General features: G+C 42.6%; 1 protein-coding gene across 1 annotated transcript in view; it reads left to right on the forward strand.

Moving 5' to 3' along the window:
• Window positions 1-25,189, forward strand: part of LOC138613487 (kelch-like protein 29) — a 126,829-nt gene that overhangs the window by 34,835 nt on the left and 66,805 nt on the right. The window contains exons 3-4 of the mRNA XM_069687176.1: window positions 18,577-18,724; window positions 20,649-21,137. Coding sequence (XP_069543277.1) covers window positions 18,577-18,724; window positions 20,649-21,137 — 637 coding nt within the window. The remainder of the gene's footprint in view (window positions 1-18,576; window positions 18,725-20,648; window positions 21,138-25,189) is intronic.

The following is a 25,189-nucleotide window of genomic DNA, read 5'->3' on the forward strand; positions in this document are numbered from 1 at the left end:
CTTTTGTGTGTCTGAATAATTACACGCAACCAACAAAGTCTGACCAACTCCCACTGTGGCCATTGTCATCATTCAATGACTGCCACAGCAATTAGGTGCATCGCCTCGCATGTGAGGGCACAGTTGTTTAAAGAGAGTATATTTGAGAGTGTATGTGTGTGTATGATGTGTGTGTGTGAAAAGCAGATATAATGCAGATCATTCCCCAAATGTCGCTCCGACAGTTTTTATCAGGTACTTCCCTCTTCCATTTGTCTTTGTAAGTTAGGCAATAGGGATGAGCTGCGTGTAAAAAGGAGAAATACCCAGGGTTTATTATCCACAGATAGATACAGAGGCCTTAAGAGCCGGCCAGTAACTCAGGAGCCCGTCTTTCTCTCTTCCTCCCAGCTGTCTGATGTCCTAACTTGCTCTCTCACTCTTTCTGTGATCTTCCATCAAAGCTGTCGGGTCACAAAGAGTCTGATGGACGGATGCAGCTCTCTCTCCGTGCTCCCTGAGTCTCTGCTCTGTCCATGTCTGCACTAAAAAGCTGACAGGTCTTTATTGATCTCCAGTGTTCAGAGAATCTTTCTTTATAAACACAGTGCCACTACGACCCTGTCAGTGGTGCTCCCTGCAATTCCAGGGGAAATGTCTTATAACAAGCCTGCACGGCTCATTTCTGGAGAAATGTTAAAAGCTTGGAAACTCTCTACAGCCTGTTGCACCAGCTGTGTGTAAGTCTAAACTTGGCCAAGTTCTATGAATAATTACTAAATTGTAAATTATGCATCACCAAAATAAAAGCTGTTGCACCAGGGAGATAAAGTACAACAGAACTCAACAACTAAATAGTTACACATGCCTCAAGGGTGCTTGTGAATAATAAAATGTGACAGTGTGACATTCTGTACACAGAATCATTTTGTCACAAACAGTCATGCATTAAAGACCTTATTTATTGATATGTTTTAACATCAGTCTAGCTCACTAAGATTTTGTACGATGTGCAGTCAGGTTTACTGTCTGCTTTTGTGCTTTGTGCTGGTCCGATTTTTATGGTGACTCAAACAATTTTTAGAAGTCTTAGAGCTTTTTCGGTGGGATATGAAAATGCAGCTGCTTTTCTCCTTTCTATTTCACCCACTCATAAAGTTCAAACTGCACCTATGATCATTTGTCTTTTTGGTTTTACACTTACAATATGTTCAGTTGCTGTTAATCTAATTCAATTTATTTGCAAAGAGCTCAGTGTGACCAAAGTTCATCTTACAGGAAATCAAAGTAGCACATGCAACAATGAAAATGGATGTATTTGATATTTACCTTTTTGTTTAAATTGTTCAAAGTCATCATAAACATCAGATGTTACTCCAGCTTCAGCTACGATAACGCTTCCTGTGTGATCTTCTGTCGATAAAGATTAAATGCAAAACCTGCTGTTGGCAGACCGTGAAAGCAGTGTTCTGTTCTCTTGAGGGTGCTTTCCTGTGACATATATCACTGTCTGGATTCTTTAAAGGTTCAGGAGGTAACATTATTATAACTAACTTTTTGTCATATTTGTTCAAACTGTCACTTTAAAGATGCAGTAGTACGAGACAGATAATCTGTGAAAAAAACATGTTCCTCCTGCTTCTCCTCCTGCTCCTAATGGCTTTTGCAAGAATCCACCGCTCTCGAACAACAACAACCAATCAGAGCCGAGCAGTCTCTCAGTCTGCTGTCAATCACATGCTCACACGGTCAAGCTCAACTATTTCATTGTGAGCAGCGTCAGCCGGTTTGTGTCCAAAAAGGCTTAAAATCAGCCACCAGGAATGAAAAAACTGCCCATCCCTACACTGCCAACTATGGCTTACACTACAGGACCATTAAACCGAAGACGACAAATGAGGAAAAGGCAAGCTAAAAAGAAAGAGCTGGATCGAGGACAAAACAAAACCAGAGTAAACATCAGAGCGGCATTTCCGAGGTGGAGAGAGCTACGGGACCTGAAATGATTAAAAAGTGATGCAGAGTTAGACAGTTCTGCTCGACAGGTAATTACCCCAGCTTCATTTCTGCTGTATTTGTTTCACATTGCTAAGAGGTCTACGGTTGCTGTGACATTGTGTTGCTTGTTCCCAATGCGGCTGCTGTTCAGCGTTGTTTCATGGCGGAGTGGCTGAAAATATCTCCGTGAAGTGCCCTGGCAGTGTTACCGTTTCTGACTTTCTCCTGATAGTTCTGTGTGCCTGTGCTCTCACGGCTAAATGTTCTCCACATCAGTGTGTTACTGCTTAGTTGGCGCTGTTTCCACAGTCTCTGTTTGCAAACTAAGTGCTGGTGGTTTTGCCAAATAGAATTTTCTGTAGATTACTGTTCACAGCAAAAACACTGATTTCCGCTTTTTGATGTGTATCTGTTTCGATAGTGTTGGTGGTGTAATACAACGGCTGCGGTTGTTGTTATTTCCCTTTTTTACCGGTGTGTCCGCAAGAGCCCAACCGATTTGACTGTTAGCCGATTTTCTCGGCAGATATTAGCATTTCGCAGATATATCGGTTTCGACTTATATGTCCTCCTATAGGCAGATATGATTGGCTTTAAATTTTGCAGAGCTGTGAGAGAAAGTCATTACACCTCCTGACAAGCTGGGGGTGCAAGAATAATTTTTGACATCATGAAAGCAAAAAATACAGTTGGATTCAAGAAATGTAACAGCCACCTTACTCATGGTTACAACGATAAACCAGCACAAACATGACAATTACCAACATATGCACAACATTTGTTCTGAACAGACACATTAAAAACATTAACAAAAATTATTTTTTGGAACATAAAATATCAAACTTAAACTTCTCAGTCAGCACTAGGCGGCAGGCATGATGGGAAATGAGGATGTCCCTATCGCTGCCAGTGCGAGTGCGAGTCACAGATGAGCAGAGCAGCACACACAGCAAAGGGAAGCATTAGGAAGCATTATCTTTCCCACACAGAACGAAACATTGTGAACAACAAACTCATGTTAAACTTACTACTACTACTACTACTACTACTAACTTACTTACTTGTGTTTTGAAAATATGTCTTTGAAAGTTGATTTTATATTTGTCCGCTCAGGTCAGCGTCATGAAAAATAGAAACCACACTTTTCCAAGCAGTGAGAGCACCGATCAATAGAGCTCGTGTTGAAACAAAATCAGTCATTATGACTTTTTGGTCGTTGATTTCAGCAGGTCAGCGAACCGATGTCCAACACAACATGGTATCAGAGCACAGCAGGTGTCATGGCCTCACTCTGACTCAATCGAAAAAAATGAAACAACACACACAAGAAGCAGGACTCCTGTGAGAGATTTTTCTTCTTTTCTCAATTTTCTTTTTCTTTTTGCTGCACCCACACTGCGACATTTGAGTTGTTTTTCTGACAGTGACAAGACAAACCAGTTGCAATGAGATATATTCTGTCGGCATTAAAACATCCAACATTTTGAAGGCAACTGAAGTAACAGTGGATCAACAGTATGATATGACTGCATGGATGCGGGTTGGCAGGTGTGAGCTTTTGAATTAGCTTCAGATCGGGGAGGAAACTACAATTGTTATATCAAACAGTGAAACTTTATTATCAACCAAAGCTGACAATTTCCAAAGCAGACGGACTCAGCAGGAGGTCTTAAAGAAAACTCCTACATTATGAAGAAAATAAGAAAACTAAAGAGAGCTGGAAGAAAAATGATTTCCTCACAGCGTGAGTGAAAGTGATGATTCATCCACTCTGATTATACAATAAAAGATGTTTATATGCAAGAAATCTCATAGCTTCTGTATAACTGTCGAGGGATATTGTGTTATTTTTTATTCCTGACATTTTAACTTAAATTGAAATTCTTCACTCAAATGTCTCAGCAGAAGCGGCTTTTCTCTTCCTCTGAGGAGCAGAGAGGTAAACTATCTTCTGCTGCCTGGATGTGATTTATCACCACTACTGTATGTGTTGTCGTCCTATCACACACTCGCTGTGTGTCATTTACATTCACAGTGAAAATGTCTCTAAACTCCACCTCAGAGGACTTTTCCCTGAGAAGTCGACCAAACGGATTGATTAGAAATACTTCATTTCCCACCGTAGCTTCATTTATTGTCCAAACGCCTTCTTGTAAAACCCGAAGCTTTTTGTAGGAGAGTCAAGAGTCTCTTTATCTGACTTTCACTTTTTGAACACTTATGCAATTTTAAATACGTAGAGCCAGAGGTGTCTCTGTCTGTGATTGCTAATCACAGACAGAGATACAGAGTGAGACAGACAGACAGAGAGACAGACAGACAGACAGACACCTCAGTCATGATGACTGTACTGTCAAACTGTCAGAGGAAGACACTGTGAAAAGGAAACTGTCAGACTTCATGTTTTTGTTATCAGCGTTTGAAATCGGATTAACAGAAAATGGGAGTTGTTAACTTGATGACAGATTTTTTTTAGAAACCTCAAACCCTCATCACACAGTCACAAGTCATCTTGCCAGTGGTCTTTTTGGTTTTAAGAAAAATAATCCACACGGCTTTGACCTGTTATTGTAATCCTCCAACATCTGCCGAAAGTGTCAAAGAACAAGTTTAGACATGTTATCTTTGTCTGTGTTGTCAATCTCTCTGTAACAGGATGTTCCACCTGTTTCATCCAATCAGTATCCTCCTGTGGGTCCTCCTGCGTCTGTCTTTCTGTCTTCTCTGTCGGGGTTTGGATCCTGGTTGACCTTTTGTATCAACAATGGAGCGCTGCATTTACCCATCCCACCACCTGTCTGTCAGAATTCTGCAAACCTAGCCAAGTCTTTATTCTCTCTGTCTCTGCTTCATCAGGGCTGGATTTGAAAAATAAAACCGACACATAGACAGGTTATTGTCCTGAAAACCAGTGATATCCAAAAATAGGAGACCTTTCAGGGATCTGGTTCTGCTGGATACAGTGGGCCTTACAACAGACTGCATGCACATTTCTGGCAGGAGAAGAGAAGATGGTCCAGAAGGGGTCTGTTCTCCTCATTTTTCAGCTGGGTTTTCCGTGCGAGGGGGAATGAAAAGCAGCCTCCCGAAGACATCGGCTGTTTTCTGAGTCTGGCTCCAGTCTGACGGCCTGATGTCTCGATCTAATAAGCAGTCTTTGGATATCAGGTTTATAACTCTCTTCTGTGAAAAATGAGATGTGAGCCTTGTCTTATGTCACAATGACTCTGCAGTTATGTGTGATATTGAAAGTGCCGCAAAGTGTGTTGTCGTCTAGTACTGTACATCTGCTCTCCCAGCAGTTCAAAGAGATCTCTGAGCACAGACTGCCACGTTTAACGTAACTACACAAACACACTGTGTGTTTACAAAGTGCAGATTCGCCTGTGAGGTTCGCTCTTCTCTTTCTGTCTGTCTGTCTCCTGGGCTCTGTCGGGATGGAAATTTAGGCGCCCATTCTTCACTCTGTAGCAGCTCCATTGATGAAATTAACGTTAGTCGAAACCTCTAAGCCTTTATCTGCCTCCATCAGATGTCTATTACTGTTTTTAATAAATTCTTCAGTCCATCTTCTCGGTCACCTTCTTGTCTTAGTTAAAGCATAGATTCTTGTTCCTGCATCAGCGTCACCTCCCTCTGAGCGGGCTTGTGTGAAATGGAATTGCTGATGTGTCGGCGCTGAGTGACAGAGATGTAATATGGGATAGCGGCGACTGCATGTTGTGATTCCAGAGACAGCTGTTACAGGACACAGACAGATCACAGATGACGCTTGACTCCTTGTCTTCATCTCTTCAAGACTGGAAATGCTCTCAGCAAATCTCATGACAAAAGAAAACACAAAGAGCAAAGAACACAAACACTCAAGTCCGTGGTCAGGCACATTTCGCTACACAGTGCGTGGATGGTTGTTAGAAGTGTGAAGGGGTCATTGTTGATCCTGAGGCGATCTGCTCACACCTCCACTTCCTCATCAGGGTAAGAGGTTTGTGTCAAAGAGAAAGTGATGCTGCACACAGGTTTATTGTGATTATCAAGTACTCACTCTATTGTCCTGAAAGGTGGATGGAAAAAGTGTATTGGTTGTTTCAGCTTTAAATCATTGCTTTCCCCAAAAAAGACAAACTAACCTCAAACTTTGACAGCAGTAGAAATGAATTCAGCGAACCATGAGAAAGACTCTCTGCTCTTTGGTTCAAGGCTGCCATTCATCCATAGATGTAATTGAACACATCATCAAATGAGCAGATCATCTCTGTAGTCCTTAAAGAGCCACACTTAGTAACCATATTCCCCTTCGAGTGTTAAATGAGCCCCCTGCTGAGCCCAGCTGATCGTGTGTCATCTGGTTTCCTCTGATGTAAAAAAAACTTATCTGCCTCCTCTTTCCTCTTCCTCCATTCTCTCCTCTCTCCTCTCTCTCTCGCTCTCTCTCTTTGTCTGTCCTGTTCTACAGTAGCAGAATAAAGAGCGGTGGCATTTAAAAGGTCCACATGTGGAGGGGTTGACATTTAGAGAGCTGCCACCTTCAGGTTAACTCTATATGAAAGGTGATGGTGTACGCAGGCTTTTAATGCATCAGTCATGTCATGTGGAATATCAGATATGAGTGAGGAGGAGCGTTTAAGATGCACAGGTTAACAGTCCGTCTCTCTGCAGCGTGTCTGACACTTCTCTCAGCTTTGTCTCACACTTGGTATTAAGGTCTGTGTTTGCTCTCAGCATCAGTTACATGCAACCAAAGAAGCTGAGGTGTTTTTCTGTTTGGCTGCTTCTCCTCTCAGACATATTTGTGCAAATGAATTGTGCCTACAAAAAGAGGAGTTGTGGACGATTGCCCTCAGAAGCTGCCTGAGGCTGAATCCTGACTGCTGGTCAAAGTGAGACGTTTCCTCTTCATTCTTATTTGAACAAGAAGGACAAAAGAGCTCTCACTTTATGTGTCTGCAAACATCGACAGACTTTGCTTTGAAATGTCTTTGCTCGACTTGGTGATGTTTTCAGTTGGATGCACAAAAGAGACAATAAGAGGCTTAAGAGACGCTTCATGAAAATACTTGGAAACAAAATCATCATCAGATTGACTCTGTGCTCCTCTCCCTCCCTGAGCTGATATCTGTGAAGGACTTTAGTTAGTGGAGACATTAAAACTAAACAAAACATGGCTGAAGAACAAGTTGAAGTACAGAGTTTGTGGAACTGCAGTTAAATGTATCTTTTTACTCTGTGTTGGTGGTCTGTTGTATTGTGGTCCAGTGTCTGTAGATCTTCCTTGTGCACTGTGCTCAGGGGATCCAGAGCCAGCCTCTTTAATAACACACACATAAATGATAGATATATTTTAAATGGGACTTTGGGGGCGACTCAATCATGCAGTATTTGTGGTTTGACCTTAACTCAGGCTGCAAATTACTGTGAGCTTGATGTTTCTCATTAGGAGCTGCACACATCATCACACTGCCAAGTTCTCCTCTGCCATAACCACAACCTCTGTACACACCATGTTACTGTTTCATCTCTGCACTTTATCAGCTGTCAGGTGTGAGAACTTATTGCTGCAGTAGCTTCTTACTTTGCTTGCAGATAAAAAGTCAGAGCTTGTAAACCGCTCAATAAACTTGATCAGCTATATCACAGATTTGAGGTCAGTTAAAACTTTCCCAGTATCATAACATCCAGCCAGTTATTCCTCTGTACCTGCTTATCCTGTTGAACATTGAGGGGTATCCCAGCATGCTTTCTGAGAGGTGGAGCACCCCCTGGACAGGTCACCAGTACATGTCTGAGTCTTTATGTTTATTGTAGCTTTACTATAGCTGTGACTGACCATTAGAGTGAGCGAACTACAGATTCTACATAGAAATATAGAATCTGTTTGAACTACGTTTGTAATCCGAGTAATATTGACCAATCACATATCAAAAGGCTGCGGCGTATGCAGGAAAAACAGTCAGTGAGGAGAGCAAAGGCAGGTGGAACGTAATCCGTCGTAAAGACATCCCGGCTCCCATCAGCGTGATCTGACGACGATTTAGCTTCTTATTAATCTCTATAAACAGACATCTGCATGTAAGTTCAGCGAACAATCTGATCTAGATCTGAAATTTAACTTGAGGTGAATTCCCTTGACGCTGTGTCACGACAGCCGTTTAGCGTTCAGATTTCCTGACTTCCTTGAATGCATCAGATCTAGCCAACCTTCGTTCAACAAACAAGCATTTTAAAAGTGTTCTTCTCCTCCTGAGGACAGACCTGACAAAGCTTGAATTTGTACTTCTTACAAATCTGCATCATGATGTTGAAATTTCGGTCAGACCTGTTAATAACAAGTCAATCACAAGATAACGGTTTCTCTTTCTGTAACAATGCAGCACGCAGAAAAGGAAGTCTTGACGGGAAATGTTATCACTTACTGCCCGGCACGTTCACCGGTCATATCGTTTCAGACTATAGCCGATGGGATCCGAGATTGACGACAACTTAAAACCCCACAGAATCTCTGACACATAATTTAAAAGTCTCTGCAGCCACAAAAAACAAATACATTCACATCAACATCAAAGGCCACACAGTTTGTGTTCCTCTGTGTTTCTGCTCTAATAACAACACTGCAAAGTTCATCTGTAATCAGATGAGATACTTGTGGGAAATCACCGTTGATAATGTGTGAAGAGGAGGATAATGTCCCTGCTCAAATTAGTCTGCTAGTTGGAAAGGAATAAATTGTCTGTTCAACATAATATTTTACTGAGTCTGGAGGCAAAACAATCTGAAGGTGATTGAAAGCAATTAGATTATGATTACTACATTTAATTTATTACATCTCTGACACCCAATTAATAATATTAATTAAGTAATAAAGCTCAGTTTAATATGAAGTTATGTTTTCTGGAGAAAGTGTGGAGTAAAAATGACTCTGTGTGTCGAAACGGTGAATAAAAAGAAAACTCTCAAGGTGAGATTAAAATTGGTTCCATTTCATCATGAGGCATTATGGGAAGTGCCGTGCATCTGACCGGGCAGTATAATGTTATCAAATGCAAACCACGGTCATTATACAGTGTTGTTGTTGTGATATTTTTATAGTCTGGATTTATTGTGGACCTGTTTCTGTTTTTAGCGCTCTTTAAATGTTGGCTGTTGTAGATCTTCGACCAACCGTGCAGTGATGTTTCGTCTTCTTCTTCATCACTTATTTTTAGCGTTGCTACCTTGCCTGCAGAGCTCTGTAAGTGCAACACGGAGACTAGAGAGGTACTTAGACATATTATGAAGCTCAGAGCCACAGACCAAGGTGCTGATTTTGAGCTATACACTCAAAGTATGACTATTCCGTGATGTTCTTATTTCCTAATTCTTTCTTGAAGGCCAGTGAAGGCTGCTACAAATTAAATCACAGGAAGTCAAACTGTCAAACAAGTCAAACTGAAAACCAACTGAGTTGTTATCTTAAACTTTGCGAAACTGAATTGGATTATTGAAAAAGGGAGTGATTGTCTTGGCCTTCAAATTCTGTCCGCCAACTTGTAAAGGAGTCATTTTATGCAGAGAAATGTGTATATGTGAGTGTTTTCTCTCTCAGGAGAATAAAAGCAGCATGCAGACTGTGTGGGTGTGTCTGTGTTCCTGCACAGAGTGATTACCTTGACGAGGTTAAAAATAATTAAGTCCAAATGATTAAACCGTCTGCGACAGCTGCTGATTTGAATCGTCATGCCGGCACATTGTGAGTTTGATGCACAGAGAAAAGCAGAACATCCAGGATCAGGAAGGTTGTCAGCACTTTGTGAATTTCTTTCTCAATTCTTGCACAAATTTGATTCAAACTTTAGTACCAAAGTAAATCATGATTGTCATTAACAACACACAAATAGAAATACCACAGGCTGAATAGTAGCTGTCTCAAACTATACCAGGTTTTTAATAAAGTTTAACAGGAGCTGGTAAATGGCATTGAAGCTAACAGAAATCATCGTGCCAACCTCATTCACAGCAAAAATTACATTGTCATTGTCACACATTTTCAGCATAGTAAGCCAACAGGAAATATGATACCAAGATCATTTCATATTAACGTGCCTCTCAAAGATTGAGGCTGAGCTATCATGACCGAGTAAAAAGCTTTTCTTCTCCTTTAGCTAAAGCAAACTGCTTCATTTTTTTGTGGACAAAATAAGAGAAAACATGTTTAATATTTATCAGGTGGAAACACAAGGAGGAGGAGAAATGTAAAAGTTTAAATCCTGTAAATGAGTATCGAGCGAGGTGAGGATGTGACCAGAAATCTCAGTGTGTGACCTGCAGGTTTTCCTCTAAATGAGACGTGTTAAATGATGTGCCAGAGGGAGAATGGGTCTTTTCAAGCAGCACACACTGTTCAGTCATCAGATAACCAAGCTGGAAGGCCAGGGACCTCATTTAAGGGCACATTTTCAACGGAGCTGCACCCGGCTGTGGCAAACAGGCAAATCATGTAGAGAAAGATTAAAACCTTGCATAGCCCACAAACATGATCATTTGATCTCTTCTGCAGTTTACAAAGAGAGCAGTAATTAATAATAAATCCAGCTCATCTCCAGATCCTTCACTGTGAGTGTTTTGTGAGCTCCTCCTCAGTCTTAGTACTCGGCACGGAAAATGAGACAACATAGGAAAAGAGGAGCCACTGTGATGAAAACCAAAGAGGTGGGATGTGATTAATTCCTGGGCACATGTTCTGCCTGTATCACCGCTGACTGATTCATCAGACTGGAGCAACAAAAGGAACAGCGCTTTAATCAGATTCATAATCCTAGATCAGCACTGAAGCAGGATTTGTCTCTAAACCAAGTGCTTGTTGTCACTTCTCAGCATGTTTAGGCGGCTCACAGGAGAGGTGTTACAATAAAGGTTCTAGCTGTAGGTAAGACAGAACACTTCTCTGCCTCTGATGACTCTCCTCAGCTTTGATAATATCAGCTTTAGGGAGAAAAATACAACTCTCTAATTGAATCATCCTAATGGCTGCATTATCAAGTGCTGCCTACAACACCGACATTGCTGGTAATGAGGTTTATTAGACAGAGACAGAGGATGTTGTGAGCTGTCGTACGAATGAGAACAGGAGCTCTTCTATTGTTTCTGCACTCAGATACACGGCCTCATTTCATCGGCTTAATGACCTCATTGAAATGAGACTGATGACTCTCACTGATGTCTGGGCACGGCCAGGAGATTGTGACTGTTCTCACAAGCAGTGTCCTCTGCATGCACACTGTGTATCTCCATTGTGAGGCCTGGTCTCTGTGGAAAACACAACCTGTCTTCTTTCTGTTTGAGATTAATATAATGCAGCAGTCCTGGTAATTAGTCAAGTAATAATAATTAAGTAGTAATTAGTTTGTACTGTACATAATTTTCTTGCAGCCGTACTCGGCAAAATGTTTAAGGCATCCATTTCATCACTTGGTGTTTCACTAGTTTTGGTTCATTATTTTCCCAACTGTGTAGTTTTTAATGGCTGAATTGAGTGCTGGAAAGGTCACTTAAAAAAAAACATCGCTACAAGAGTTACAGAAAACATTCTGTTACATACATCATGCTCTGCGTCAACACAGATCAATATGCAGACGGGCTTCCTGATGTGGTCATAACCACCAAAGCAGCCACATTATGCAGAGGGCTCTTGTCAAAGACGGATGTAAAGCACAAACAGTGGAATATGTGACAGGAAATCACTGCTCTCTGATTGGGACTGAAACCTGACAGCTCAATAAGCTTCAGAGGGAAGATGCAGCCTCTTCTTCTCCCTCCTCTTCCTCCTCTTTTTACCATAACTGTATGCCGTTCCTACAAGGGACTCAACAGCTCAACCTGCCAGATAGTTAAAAGGTATTATCCCACTCCTCTCGTTGGTATGCTAGTTTTATATTTGGCTGCAGAGTTTTTAGTAACACGACTCATCCATGTAAGTGATTAATCATCTAACTCATGAATATTAATGTCTCTCTGTGTCCATGGAGCAGAAACACTTTCATCTCTCACTTTCTCACACAACAATGTAAATCAAATAACAAATTTCAATCATTTTATAAATATTGGCCTAAAAAATACTTTTCAGAAATAGTTTTCACAGAGTTGGTGTCTGCATGTTCCTGCTGCAGAGATCCAAAGCAAATCCTTATCTGCCCGTTTCCCTGCACTAACTGATCAAATAGATACTGAACTGTTATTCTCACAAATTGTAGGGTAAAATTAGGACAAACTGATGACAACCAGGGACACATTCATTTCTTCTTGACACATTTTCTGTTTGTTTGATTCTCCATGAAGCTGTTTTTAGTTTGGAGCCTAACTTCAGTTTGTGTCTTCAAAAGAGAGCTCGACCGCTTTATACAGAAAACAGAAAATAGAGAATGTGTGTGAACATTGACAAGCAGACGGCATCGATTTTACCATTTGAAATGTTCCAGTCTAGACAAAGATTTTCTAGTGTGTGTAGAAAAGGAAAACAGACTTTAGTGTTTTATAGCTGCTATGAATCGATTTCTTCTGTTCTTACACCACTGATACAAATCCAGAAACCATAAGTATTACAATTTTTTTTAACACCATTTTGAAACAAAGACAAGACGTGTTGTTTCTGCAATAATATTTATGCAGACTTGAATCTCGTAAACATGATATTAAGTGGTTTTGAACTGTTTTTCTATTTCAACCCAGTTTTTTTCTGTTTCGAAACAAACAAGCACAGAGACATCAACCAGTCTTAAAAAAGAAGCTCATTTTCTTGTCAATTGTAGCTTTGGACACAGGATATGAACTTGAAATTACTTTTGCCATCTGTACAGAAAAGCATTAGCATTTAAAAAAGCAGCAACTGTGAACCAAATCAAGAGGAGCTCATTCACAGGCAGCCGAAAGGCTCCAAACAGACAAGTGAAGGTCTGTTTATCACCTGCTGCAGTGGAGTTCATGGCTGTTTCTCACTTTCTTTTGGTGTCTAATGATCCCAGCATGTCTCTCCAGTGTGTATCTTACCCCAAGCAGAGCGCTGTGCAGACTCCCCACTGTGTCTGCAGGAGCACAGAGCCGCACTGACCTCTTCATCTGTGGGATAAACCAGTCTTTCAGTCTGCTATCAAACCCTGGGGGAGCAGAGCTGCAGCTCCAACACTGAAACCTCAAAGGTTGGAGCTCTGCCACAGGTTACACATGTGGCTGTTTGTGCTCGGCTTTATGTGGACTTTCTGACTGATAAAGTCTCAGGCAGGAGTCCATATCCCTGCTACAGTAGTGTCACTTACTAAAAGTATACCTGCATTTAGAATATGATCACTTTTTTGCTTTTAAATGAGGCTTGAATGACAACTATTAATGTGCAATTTTGTACATTTTACTTGGAAATCTGAGCATAATGGCTGCAAAAATAACAGACAGTAAGAGGCCTGTGGGCACACTGGTAATTATAAACCTCAGTGAAGTCATGAGGGGTTTTTATCTGACAGCTGTGTAATGCAGATTCTGCTGTTCCTCACTTAATAATGCTATTTCTAGGAGCTACAGTGAAAGGTGATAGGCACTCTGTCTGCAGCCAAATGGCATTTTCATTTCAGTGTGCAGAGTTCATCAGAGTGGAGCTGATGAATCTGCTCGTTGTGCTCTCATAATGTTGCAGCTCTGCATCATTAATGAGGCACATTTTCAGCAAAGACCGGTCATTGTCTTTGTCTGTATTCTCAGTTTAATCACTCACTTAACAACACTCAGACAGTCTGATTAGAAATGTTGCCTTCCCGGTGCTGAGGCGATGAAACTGTAAAATGTTTCAGAGTGTGTTTGAGCAGATTAAATCGAGTGGATGGGGACAGGAAGTTAAACAAAGAACAACCCCGCAAACTTTATTCCCATTTGGTGTGAAATATACTACAGCCTGTGTACAAGCTTTTATCAGACCAGCAGGGCTTTTTGGCCAGATCTAAGACTGTTCTTACTTGTAGTCCCCGCTGACCAGAGGCTGCTTCTTTGTCAGCCATTTCTCTCAGTGCCCAGAGAAAGTCAATAAAAGGCTCCATTTAACAGTCACATCCATTTTACTTTTCTGCTCTGTCAGTTTTATAATCTGTGCATGCATCGCAGAATGAGGGTCAGATTACCTGCAGCTCATGAGACATGCTAAAGACCTGCGAGAGTCCAGCTCAGCTTGCTGTTAAATACCCCCCTTTTTTGTTGTAGCAGATTATTATTATCTGTTGGCATTTATTTGCTCTTATTGCACATCTGGGCTACCAGATTTAATTAGAGCTCTCTGTACATATGGAGTAATTACCACTCAGGAGCAACATCTCCTCCATCCACTGCATATTTCCCATGATTCCCAGCTCTGTCATGTGGTCGTCTGGTTCTTTCTCTTCCAAAACATCACAGTATTTGACCTCCAGGTTGCTGCATTGTAAAATGAAAATTCCCCACACTGCACTCTTGGCAAAGTAGGTATAGTTTCCATTCATGTTGTAATCTCAATATACATTCACTTTATTCTTTAGCACTAAATGGCTGTTTGCTCAGTTAGCGCTCATTTATCGCTGCTCACACTCACACACACACACACACACACACACACACACACACAGGGACACACACTTTGTCATTTTTCCACAGACAAGAACTACACAGTCGTCTCTGTGTCTCTGAGGCTGCTGCTGTGACGGGCGGAGGATATTTAGTTCCCCAAACACTCACCACATATCAGGCAGGGTCCTGGCCTGCTGGAGACCTCTGTCTCTCACTGTCCCGGCCAGAGCCAATGGAGGGCAACAAGGCCGCGGACACGCTCCTCTGAAAGGTGTTACCATGACGTAAAGAAGTCTCCACAGCTCACATGTCCAAGTACTAGTCAGCCTCTCTAAGGAGCCTTACTACTGCTGCTTAGTCCCACATATACAACATGTTCACAGAGCTGTAGCACCCAGCCGCTCACACTTTCTATCAAGAGCAAAGAACACTAAAAGGAGGAGCTGAGTTGGGTTTTGGAGGTCGAGGCTGCAACCTCTCAGCACTCATTGGATATTAGGCCAGGTTTCAGCCCTGCATTTCCACTGAAGCTTGTCGGCCTCGCCCCTGCGATCACGCTTCTCTTTTCTCAAACGTGTGTGCGTCGAGCCAGGAGCCTGCCGAGCTGTCGGAGCGTCTTAGCTGGAATTTCAGTGGAAGTGAAGTCCGTTCCCCTTCAGTCGTTTGGCCTGGGGCTTGAAATTATAGAGTCTGTATCTGTAGCTTTTTCTGCTGTGCATCAATAGCAGATAAACCCACCAGGCGCTCCTGTTGTGTGTTTTCATTGTGTCTGTCTGTCGTGCTGCCGGGGTCAGTGTTAACTGTTGGTGCCTGGAAGGATCCGCTTTGGCACTTTGTTCACTCACATATGACATGTTTTAAAACAGCTGTATTCCTTTAAGAACGAGGCAGGTGTTGTTAACCGTGGTGCAGTGGACTCATGGATTAAAAAGACATATTACCTGGATTCCTCCCTGTCTCTTTAGTCTGCAGCCGTCACACTGAATACACACCTTCCCCATCTATGGCACCACGCTGTTCGGCATGTTGGAGCTCCACTCCACTTTAAGATGGCTGCCAGAAATGGCGCAGTCGTCTCTTTGTTTCCCCGTGCGATGCTCTGCTATGTTCCAGTCTAACAGATTGGACACAGCCGCCCGCATGGTCCGGCTCCAGCATTCAGCACCATTATGACAGGAGTCCAGAACAAATCCACTTCACATTTAGGTGTCAGCACGCTGTCATGGAAAAGAGATCCCTCTGTACAGTAAGTGAATAATGTTGGAGAGAAAATGAGCTTTTGTGCACTCGTTAGCGCTCCTGGTCAGATTCAGACCACTCTCTGTTTGAGCTTTTAGCAGAGCAGGAGGAGGATAAAGGGCGATGTGATGGACGGGTTTGTCTTACTCTGCCTCTCAATCTTTCTCTCCTTCCTTCGCTGCCATTCTTTCTGTTTCTTTTCTCGGAGGAAAGCCATTATTTCCATCACCCTCCACATTTCTGCCAAACTCTCTGTATCTGTCCGTGCCTGGCCAAAGGGAAGAAAAAGACATTCTGTCGGAGCTGAATTTCATTTCTTCGCTTGTACATAGTTTTTTTTGTGGTGTGGAATTATATTTATGAATTATTTTACAGTTGCACACAACATGTCAACATCGCGCTGCAGTGACTGCTGTTATTTAAAGTCTGTGTACATGCATCTCCCCAGAGATCGCTCACTGATTGTGGAGGAGAATTTTCTTTCTCAGATGCATTTAAATGAAACAGTAATGGCAGCTCCATGGGGGGCCATGAAATGTTCAGGCTTGTTACTACTACTACTACACACAGACGAGGGCTGTCTCAAATAACACGCTCTGTTTATCTGGATGTGGATGTTGTGGATGACTCAAAGCAATCAAAGCCCCGAGCCCTGGATCACCACGAGGCCCCTCCTACACGAGCCCACAGCAGATGGAGGCCAGCGGTGAGAGGTAATGCTGCCGACTACTGCGAGACAGTAAAACACACATAGTGACAGATGTCAGAGTTTGCTGTGTCCGAGAAAATATCTGATAGACCAGCCTGAATAGGACTGCTGTCTCTGCCCGCACAGAGGAGGACAGGTTTATATTTAGTCCTGATGCATCTTGATTTTATCTTACTCACTGATTCTGACATTTCTGCAACACAGGTTTGAGAGGAGGGAAAGATCCGTCTAGCTTTGCTGTGCATGCATGTGTGTGCTCATGTGTATCTGCATGTGTGACATTGTGACAGATGGATTGCCTCCAGAAAAAGAGATTTTTCCTGTTTCTGTCTCTGTTTTGTGTAAATGGGTGGGAGTACTAATGAGGGAATATTATGAGGCAGGTGCAGGGCTGAAGGAAAGCAGGAGAGTCAATGCTGCAAGTTAATGAGGAGTTGTATGTATAGAGGGGAAGGTGAAGCATGGCTGTAGAGGAATACAGTAAAGCTCACAGAGCAGAGGAGGAGAAACGCTCATTAACACAAACAGCGGGCGATAGAAAGAAACTCCTCAGCTTGAAAACGGTCTGAATTTTCCCTCCCAGAGTCTCCAGGGCTCTCAGGTGGAATTGAGCGCTGAGGGCGTCTCTGAGTGAACCATTCCAGTTTTCTCTTGTCTGAAGTCGACAGGTGGAGCCGGACAAAAAGAGCTGACAGCCTGTCTCCCTCCTCCACCCAGCTTCATCCTCTCACTCCATCACTCTGTTTGCTGCTTTGCCTTGGGATGTTTTTTTTCTTTTGCCCCCCAGCACTTACAAACTGTCGGATAACTTTCAGTATAGATTTATCAAGTGAGTGACACTCAGTGAACATGTCTGCTGTTGAGAAGTTGTTTCCTACAGACCAAACGATTAATCGATTAGTCATAAAAATGATTGGCAGATTAAAATAGTTAGTTGCAGCCCTGATACCACATAATGTATCTGAGTGTTAAAAGCCTGTAAAGCTGCGATGAATCCTTCTGAAACCTGGGAGGCTCAATGTCCCTGAAATGTGATCAGTTATATAAAGCTGCACATTAATTCACTCTGAACTGAATAGTTTGTATTGTATTTGTATCGTGTTTGTCAGCCTGCACTCTGTCGGGGTTTGTCGACACAGCTGTTGAATGCATGATGGCGAGCTTGATGAAGTGAACGGCGGGTCAGGGAGGATAATGGAACTGAGGGATGGAGGGATCAGCCAGGAGGACACAGGAGGGGCCTGGTGACCAGGTCTTTTCTATTAACTCAGGAGGCAGGCTGAGGCGAGCGGGGGAATCAGGCTGGGCTCTGCCCTCTCCCTGCCTGCTTGTTAGACCAAACGTCCAAACTGCAGAGAGGGAGAGGAGAATATTGCTCAAAGGTCCAGTGGTGATTGACCCTGTGTTTTCATCAGCCTGGGCCATCCTGATAACACTTCTTACTCCCCTACCAGAGCACAATATTAGAGATACGGCTGCAAAGACGGGCTTAGTTTGGTTTGGTGAGGTTTCATTGGCTTTACCCCCAAACACACACATTGTCACCAGGTTTTCATTTTCTGTTTTAAATCACATTTTTTCCTTTCTCTCAACCCTGCAAAAGGATTTCTTTCTATTTACTCTATTTGTTGTATTTGTGTTCAGAATTATATTTTCTCACTTGACTGAACACAATGTTTTATTCATTGCAAAATTAAGATATCCACAGTCTCAGGAGGAAGGATCCAAATATGTATGAAGCCAACACTAGAAAGTTAATTGTTTAAGTATATAAAAGGAGAAATATTGTTCTTTCTACAACGACTCTTGAGACCTTTTGAAAAAGATGTCTTTGTCTCCTCTTCCCATTATAAACAGGCTGTAATCAGCACTCACTGCTATATATATGCCGGGCTCCATCATCAGTGCTCACTTCAAGTCCTTAAAAACTGTTTGGTGGCTGATTTTCATTCAAGCTGTTAAATATTATATTTACACCAAATATTTAAGGGTCATTGTTTGTAAGCTGCACTGTATGGGATCTGAATATTACAGGCTGTTTTGTTTTTTGTTTATCCCCATGAGACGATCTAATCAGTGATGTTTTCTGTGTGCTGCAGGTCTCAGGTCTGTCTCCTGGAGACAAGCAGACCCCAGGACTGCTGCTGGCTCCAGGTGTGAGGTGGGGACTGACGCCCATTAACCAGCTCACACCTTGGGATACAGATGAGCCCCCTGCCAAGCGGCATCGAGACAGCGAGCAGAGTGGTAATGATTCACACAAACAGTATTTACACACACAAGTAAAAAACTGACACACACACACACACACACACACGGCTTTGGCCGATTACATACATAATCATGAATATTTAACATGTACAAACAGCATCTTTCTGTAAATCAGCTTAATGATGCATACAATCAGAGAAATCTCAGTTTGATATTAAGATGTAAGAAAAATGAAGAAAAGTTTAAATCTAAGTCCACCTTCACAAGTCCTGCAGTCCCTCATGATTCCTTCTTCACTCTGCTCTCATCTTATCGTCCCTGTTAATGTTATTTTGTCACTAACTGAAGCTGATTCAGTCCAATTTAAATGCAGTGAAACTCTGAACGTCCTCTAAATGATCTCCACCAGGTCTAATTTAGATGTCGACCTTATTCTATTCCTGCCCCTTTAAAAAGAGCAGAAGAGGTTCTGCAGCGCACACGGAGGAGAGAAGCCAGTGTTGTAGTTTGTTACTCTTATTGTAATGAACTCACCCAGAATGGCTCTGCCCTACAGCAGTTAATTTCCTTCCATTACTCCGCTGGCCTCTGCCTCCTGCTCCTCACAAACGTGTCTCATTTAAGAAGAACACTGGCACACAGCTCGCTCCTGTGGAAACTCAACAAATCCAGATTGTAGACAGCTGCTGCTCAGTGGGTGCAAAGCATCATGGTCAAGACAACGATTCAGCTTCTTCTACTGCAAGTTACATATAGATTGGTTCACTGATTAATTAGTTTGATCAGCTTCCCAAGAGGAATGTTTCTCTTCTTAAGGTGGAAGGATGCAGATTTGATTGGAGAATGACAAACACATTTTGTTGTGTGTCTTTTGATGTTGCCCCCTGCTGTGCATTGGGGGTCCTCTGGAGACATGAAGCTCCAGAGGTCGTATTATTGTGTGTAAGGCTTCACTTCCTGCCCCCCCACCCCCTCCTCCACACTGCAGCTCGATGAGAGTGAGATGTCACGGACCTGTCACGCTGTCACATGTGACACTCAGAATCCCAGCATAGTGCTCTATTCCAAACCGTGACTGGCGTTTGCAGCAAAACCAGCTCCTCTCCACACTTCACAGAACTGTGTTTCCAGAAACTTCTCTGTCAGCTGTGCCAGAATTAATCAACACTTTCTTTCAACAGAAACTTCACTGTTGTGTCTGTTCAACAAAGTTTCTTTGTTCAAAAATAGTTCTTTTGTTTGATGCCTCTTTAGAGTTCAGCCATTCGTGAAATAATGTGGCACACATGTGGAAAATGTTAATTATGAGATGCAAGACAGCAACTACAACAAATGGATACATTAAATATGAATGCAGTTAATTCTTGTGGTTAACCTTTGCAGACCAGAACTGTAAATGTAGCTCAATGTCGGGTCATTAAAGGGAAATTCTTTGTATTAGCTGAATATTTTTCTGGTAAAGGATTAAAGAAATATTAAAGAACATAGACAGATTCAATATGTATAGATATGCATTTCTTTTCATTGCTCTCACTGCATTAAAACTGCATCATTCTTATCAGAGAAAAAGCCACAAATGAAGGGAAATGGTGAAGATTAGCTCAATGACGAGTGAATTATTAACTCCTCTGTGTCGACTGCAGCATTTATGCTTTCACATTCAGATAAACATTTGTTCAACTTGAAGCAAAATAAATCTCTTTATCTTATTATCATGTTGATAGTAGCAGCAAACTGACTGTTGTGTTGGAGAGGAAGCTGGAATCTGTCTCGTCATGCAGTTTTCTGTCTCTATTTGATCGCCTTATTTCAGCTGACCTTGTTTTTGCTTGGTTGCCACTTACCAAATACCCCATCATGGTATATCTACCATAACGTTTTCATTTGCTTTAATTCCAGCTTTATAAACAGTTGATTCATTTATATCTTTTTACTCTTCCTTCTGTTTTTTCCTCTTTAGGTCCGACCTGGGCTGCACCAGAAGCAGCAGTGAGCCAGCCCAGCCTCCTGCCCCACACCTACGCCCTCCACCAGCCGCCCTCCTTCAGCCAGAGCATGACCACGCAGTCTCCCATCATAGGAGTCACTTCATCCATCCAGACACCTGTTCCTCCACAGTACCCACTGATGACGGCCCACTTCCAGCAGAGGCCACATTCTACCCAGCAGCCGCCCTCTATGGTTCTGAGCATGCCCAGTCAGTCTCTGTACCCTTCCGCCCTCACCAACCAGGTGGTTCATCTAAATCCACACAGCGTCATCGGTAACGGAAGGTTAGCCTCTCACCCCGGCCTCATCCAGCCCCCCGCCCTACCTCTGACCAATGGACAAGCAGCAGCACAGGCTCCGCCCTCAGCTGCTGACAATCAAGACGGTCCTAACAGGCTGCAAATGCTGCGGACAGTCGGGATCGGGAGGTACGAGTTCAGCGACCCGGAACATCCTAAAGGTAAGCACAGACAGCCTCAGCTGATGCACTCTTCACAGTTCTCAGCAGATCTGTTCAGCGGGTAACCTGAGCTCAGATGTGAATCCAAGCCAGGGAGCTGTTAGGTATTAAATCAATGTACTCTAAGCTCTCTGTTTCTTCTGACCGCCCCTTATGTGGGGCCGCACTGGAATGAAGCATACAGTCCCCTCTCCTGCCCTCTCTGTCTGTGTACCAGAGCAGTTTCAGATGCCAACACTCATAAACAAGACGGCAAACAGTAAAGCAAAGGGGCTGTTAAAATACAACCAGAGCCAATTCACTTCAAAGCTGCTCCAAGGTCGCAGAGAACGGAGGTGCACCTAAAACAACCTCTGATACTGCTACTGTAAGGTGGATTCTTTGGAAAGACAAACATATTCTGATCTTAAACTAGTTCACAACATCATTCTGTACTGTGCTCTGAAATTGTTTAAAAGTGTGTCAGGTTTCTCTTTTCAATGCTCGTAGTTGCACGTCTCACAAAGCCTCCTAAACACCAGGCAGGAAGAGCTTTCAGTCACTGCCCTCTCTTCTCTCTCTCAGTCATTTGAAGCCTTGTTGACTCGCTCTGTGTTTGTGAAGGTGCTTCAGAGCTGCGACTCATGTCTGAGTCTGCGAGCTGTAAATTGGTGTTTGGTTTAACCTTGGGAGTTTATGATGCAGGGCACCAGAAACAGACGTTCACAATCCCCCGACCAATTTTCACGTTTAATGAAGCTTTTAATTTAGGTTTGGATTGTTTTCTTTGTCCTGACTCGTTTTGATCAATAAAATGTGCAAATGAACTTGTAGATTGCAGAAAAGCAATTATTTTGGGGGCTGCCTGTGAAACATTGAAATGAGACTGCAGGTAGAATTGGAAATGGATAATTAGACAGACTCCTCTGCTTGGTCCAGTCTTATTGAATGAGAGCTTCTTAGCTTCTGTGCTGAATAGGCTGTCTTCATCCATTAACAATGTACATGTCAAAATGTATTGACCTAACAGGCCTAAGAAGCTAGAGGTGAATCTTTCTGTATTCTTTCAAATGTTTGAATAGATCAAAACAGTGAAAAGTACTTTGTTGACCCACGATGGGTAAATTTAGGGATATTTTTTTGGTGCGATAAAGTTTATAAATTTAGGTTCTTTTGCTGCAGCTGCTCTGCCGCTGTATTTAAAAGGCAAAAGAGAAAATATTTGGGCTGTCAGTCGATTAAAATATTAATAATCGCGATTCATCACATGGTTGTCCATAGTTAACTCGCGATTAATTGCACATTTTTTCCTGTTGTAAATGTACCTTAAAGAGATATTTTTCTAGTTTTTAATCCTCTTATCAACATGAGAATGGACAAATATGCTTCCTTTATGCAAACGTATGTATGTATTGTCTTGTCGAGAGAACCATGTAGTAGGGCTTTGAGGCTGAACTTGCCATTTAAAAGACCCTTTTCTCTATCCACAACATTACCGCCGGATCACTTCCTGATTTCCCAAACTACGGGGCGGGCGGAGGGTCATAAGAATAGAATGTGAGCTCACCATTAAGTTAATGTCACAAGGACAGTATAAATATGGTCAAGTATTGAGCATCAGTAATTCAGTGACCGCATCTTCAGCAGCCTCTCCACTGACAAGAACACTTCACTTTGCTGCTGTAATCACAACAATGTCGCCCTGACCGAGGCCCTGAGCCTCCGTCTCTGCTCACTGCTGTCTGTGTCTCTGCTTCTCTGTCTTTCTGATTATCTCTCTCACAGTTTTAATTTCCTTTCTTCTTTTCTTCCTTCCCTCTGTTAGAGGTCAAAAGCACCCTTAACTCTTCCTCATTCTATTTTAAATCAATTAACGCTGCATATCCATGTGGTGAGAGCACCTACTGTCCAGCTGTAGGAGCATAGTGGTAAAATCTGGACAGTGAGCTCTTGCGACCTGCATTCTGGCTCACTTCTGTTCCAATTATCTCAGACCTGCTGTTTGTACTTCTGCTGAGACAAAAAACAAACTATATTAAGTTTGTGAAGAAAAAGGAAGCAGCTACAGGTTAGAGTTCAGTGTTTCTGCAGCCTCTAATGGCTGAAGTGAGGATAAGAGGCTCGGCACATCTAATCCCATGGCAGAGATTTTGAGTTACGCATATCTGGCATCAAACTAGGCAGCAAATAAAGTCACGGCATCCACACACACACACACACACACAGGGTTTATTTTGTCCTCAATAAATATATACTGTTAGATAAATAAAATGCAATAAAAAAAAACTCACATACTACTGGCACCATCTTTACAATCTTTTACATCCAGTCATTTATTCAGGGTGAAACTAAAACATGGAATAAATGAGGTGCTTAAATTCACGTTGTGCCACTGACTGACATGTGGAATACTTGAATAGCTGACGAAATATCATCCTGACAGACGTCTAAAGTTTTCACAAATTCAGGCTTTAACTTGGAGTATTTGTTCCCTTTTTGTGGGTGTTAAAATCATGAGAGACTGTATCTGTAAGATCCTGGTCATGTGGGTCACGTCAGAGGGTTTTCAGAAGTGATTTTACAACAAACACACTAAAGCCTCTGCTTAGCTTAAAAGGAATACATCCTGAGCCTGTGGACACAATGCTAGCAGGCGCTGATATGCAGACGAGGTTTTGTGGCTTTTTGATGGTAAAGGCCTGGATCTATGAGGAGCTGACGGAGCTCTTCTGATTTAATCCTGCTGCAAAACGGGCCGCTGGGTGTGTGTCTACAAATGTGTGTGCAGTTAGACGCCTGCCCAGCTTCTTGGGTGTGACTGCATGCATGTCTTGTCAGATGTCGGCCTCGCAGCCTTAAAGCCAACAGCACAGTGACAGAAATCAGACTCTGTGTTTGATTTGGCTTTGCCTTCAATGGGAGCAATTTGTCTCCGCTCTGCAGCAGTGGGCACATTAACAACTGTGTGCTCCTCTCTGCATGTGTTTGTCTGTGTAGAGATTTGTCTGCGTTTATGTTTACATTATATATTGTGTGTGTTTGTATATGTCTGTGGAAATAAGTTTGTGTGTGCGTGAAGATTCCCACAGGGCAGCTTTAAGGCAGCTTTAACCACATCACCTCCTGAGATATGTCAGTCACCTGGCTGTGATGTGCCAACCTGCCTCCTCCATCCACAGCAGCTGTTTCATAGCTGCCTGTCAAAGTGAACAAATCAAACGACACATCTTCTTTCAATTGTTAATTTCTGTCACACCTCCCACTCCTCGCTCATTTTTCGATTGTCATCTTTTTGCTGAAGAAAACAGAATCTTGGCGAGCTTTCAAACTCTTAAATAATCTCTCCACATCTGTAGCTCGAGCCTCAGCGATCACAGCTGTCAGCACATTCTGTGAAACTTGGGATTACAGGATGACGGGCGTTGTTCTTTGAAAAAGACAATAAATAAACAGAAGAGTAGGACACAGGGAGGCGAGAGAAGAAGAGAGAGGCTGAAGATGAGAGAGAGAGAGATGCTGAGAGAGGAGTCGGTGTGTCTATTGACTGAGTCGTTACAATCAATGTCTGTCTTGATGAATATCAGCCAGGAGAAGCTTGTGCCAAGCTCAGCAGGGACGGACCGGCTCACTGCAGACCTGACTGAGTACTTTTAAAGTTAGATCATGACTGGAAAACACATAGATATCAATTGGAAGTTTGTTTTTTAAAGGTTACCGCTGTTACCTATGGCAACCACCAAAACATTTTTTTGATTTTGTTTCTGAGCGTAGCATGAACTGAGAACTGTTGGTAGCTGCGTTGTAGTCGTGCTGTTTGTGTTTGTAAAAGTGTAAAAGTGTAAAAATGAGGACCAAATGAAGGACAGTCTCTGAATGTGTTTGACACTTCAGTTGATATTGAAGTTTGGGGTCACAGACTGCTCTGTCGGGCCGCCTGCTGCCACACTGAGCATGTGCCGCCGCTCCTCGCCTTTCCTCTAATGTCATTTTAAGGCTTCCTTCCACCTCACTGGCCTTGTCCAACCTGCTTCTCTTCTCTCTCACCTTGTGCAAACCGGCAAAGACACACATAT

The sequence above is a fragment of the Semicossyphus pulcher genome, unplaced genomic scaffold (assembly GCF_022749685.1).
Source record: "Semicossyphus pulcher isolate SPU_LCO1_2020_fin unplaced genomic scaffold, fSemPul1.0.p SCAF_11, whole genome shotgun sequence".
In the NCBI taxonomy this organism is placed as follows: Eukaryota; Metazoa; Chordata; class Actinopteri; order Labriformes; family Labridae; genus Semicossyphus; species Semicossyphus pulcher.